General features: G+C 67.1%; 1 protein-coding gene across 1 annotated transcript in view; it reads left to right on the top strand.

Moving 5' to 3' along the window:
* The window catches only part of TBKBP1 (TBK1 binding protein 1), a 12,135-nt gene extending 11,253 nt beyond the window's left edge, over positions 1-882 (top strand). The window contains exons 9-10 of the mRNA XM_010585681.1: positions 6-510; positions 754-882. Of these exons, the coding sequence (XP_010583983.1) occupies positions 6-510; positions 754-882 (634 nt within the window). The remainder of the gene's footprint in view (positions 1-5; positions 511-753) is intronic.
* Positions 883-1,494: the final 612 nt, after the last annotated feature.

Raw genomic sequence — 1,494 nt, 5'->3', positions numbered from 1 at the left:
GTCCCCCCCTCCAGCCAGTCGCCCGCCCAGCAGCGCCGGTCCCCAGCCCCGCCACCCTGCCCGTCCCCGGCCTCGGCGTCACCGCACCGGCTGCCCGGCGAGAGGATGGAGCTGGGTTACGCCAAACCCTCCAGCCGCCACATCAAAGCCGGCTTCCAGGGTCGTCGCAGCTACTCGGAGGTGAGCAACGTGGCCCTGTACCAGCAGAGCCGCTCGCTCTGGCTCCAGCCCGAAGCCTCGACGCTTCCCAAGCACCGGCCCTACGGCGAGGTGTACCTGGGGGGCACGGGGTCCCCGCTGAGCGCCCGCGAGCCCTTCGAGGAGCACGTGCGCTTCGAGAAGCAATCGTCGGATGAAGAGGAGTGGGCCTTGCCCAGTCCCCCCAGCCCCGAAGCGGGGGCTATCCGCTGCGCCTCCTTCTGCGCCGGCTTCCCCGACGCCGATGCCGTGCACCGGACGGCCGCTGCCTACGCCCGGGCAGAGCACGCTCAGTCCTGGCCCTCGATCAACGTAAGCGGGACCCCGCCGGGGATGCGTTGCGGTGGGTTGGGGGGGGGGAGAAGCAAGGGAACCCCCCCCCCCATGACCACCACCACAGTGCAGGCAGGGCGTGCCTCAGTTTCCCCATTTCTGACCGGCTGCGCGGCATCTGAGTTTGCACCCAGTGGTGGGAGGGTAACGGGGAGGAGGGGGGGGTCCGTGGCCCCCAGGAGAAGGCGGTGGTGGGCTCAACACCGCCTTGTGCCCCCGCAGCTGCTGCTGGAGACGGTGGACTCGGAGGTGCGGAGCTGCCCGCTGTGCCAGCTGGCTTTCCCCATCGGCTACCCGGACGATGCCCTGGTGAAGCACATCGACTCGCACCTGGAGAACAGCAAGATCTGAGCCTTCCCCCGCCTCCCCGATCTTTGGATGCTGCATGAAAACACACCAGGAGCGACACGGCTCCCAAAATACCTCCAAGTCTTCAGTAGCTACAGAAAGACTGAGCCCCCCCCGCCAACCCACCCCAGAGCCCCCCCGGCCCCCCATAAGTGGGTTCCTCTGCTCCCGCCTCGCCGTGTCCCGGCATCCGCCCTGGGTTCGGATGCTCAAATGGGGGCACCGGGATAACGCCGTCCCGGGTGGCGGCTGGAGGGGACCCGTCTGCGCCCTTGGGTGTCATCTGCACCCTTGGGTGTCGCTGCTTGATCTCAGGGAGGATTCGAGGGGCCGGGTCCTGGATCTGGCCCCCAGGAAGCAGGTGAAGGGAAGGGGCTGCCCCTTCCCCGGCTCCTTGGGTCAGAGTTGGGTTTGGGGGGGGTTGGAGGGGGGGCCAGCTGCTTATTCTCGGTCCCCTTCACCTCATCCCACCGGTTCAAGCATCTTTCCACTCTTTTATGTTAAAAGCATCCCCCCCTCCAATTTCTACCCCCCCTCCCCACAAAGATGCTGCTGAGAAATGAACCCCGAGGTGCAGCATGGCCCCCCCCCCCTCCATTGCACTGAGCTCCACAA

This window comes from Haliaeetus leucocephalus, unplaced genomic scaffold (assembly GCF_000737465.1).
Source record: "Haliaeetus leucocephalus isolate CR32 unplaced genomic scaffold, Haliaeetus_leucocephalus-4.0 Scaffold110, whole genome shotgun sequence".
Taxonomy (NCBI): domain Eukaryota; kingdom Metazoa; phylum Chordata; class Aves; order Accipitriformes; family Accipitridae; genus Haliaeetus; species Haliaeetus leucocephalus.
This window is presented reverse-complemented; position numbering and strand designations above follow the sequence as displayed.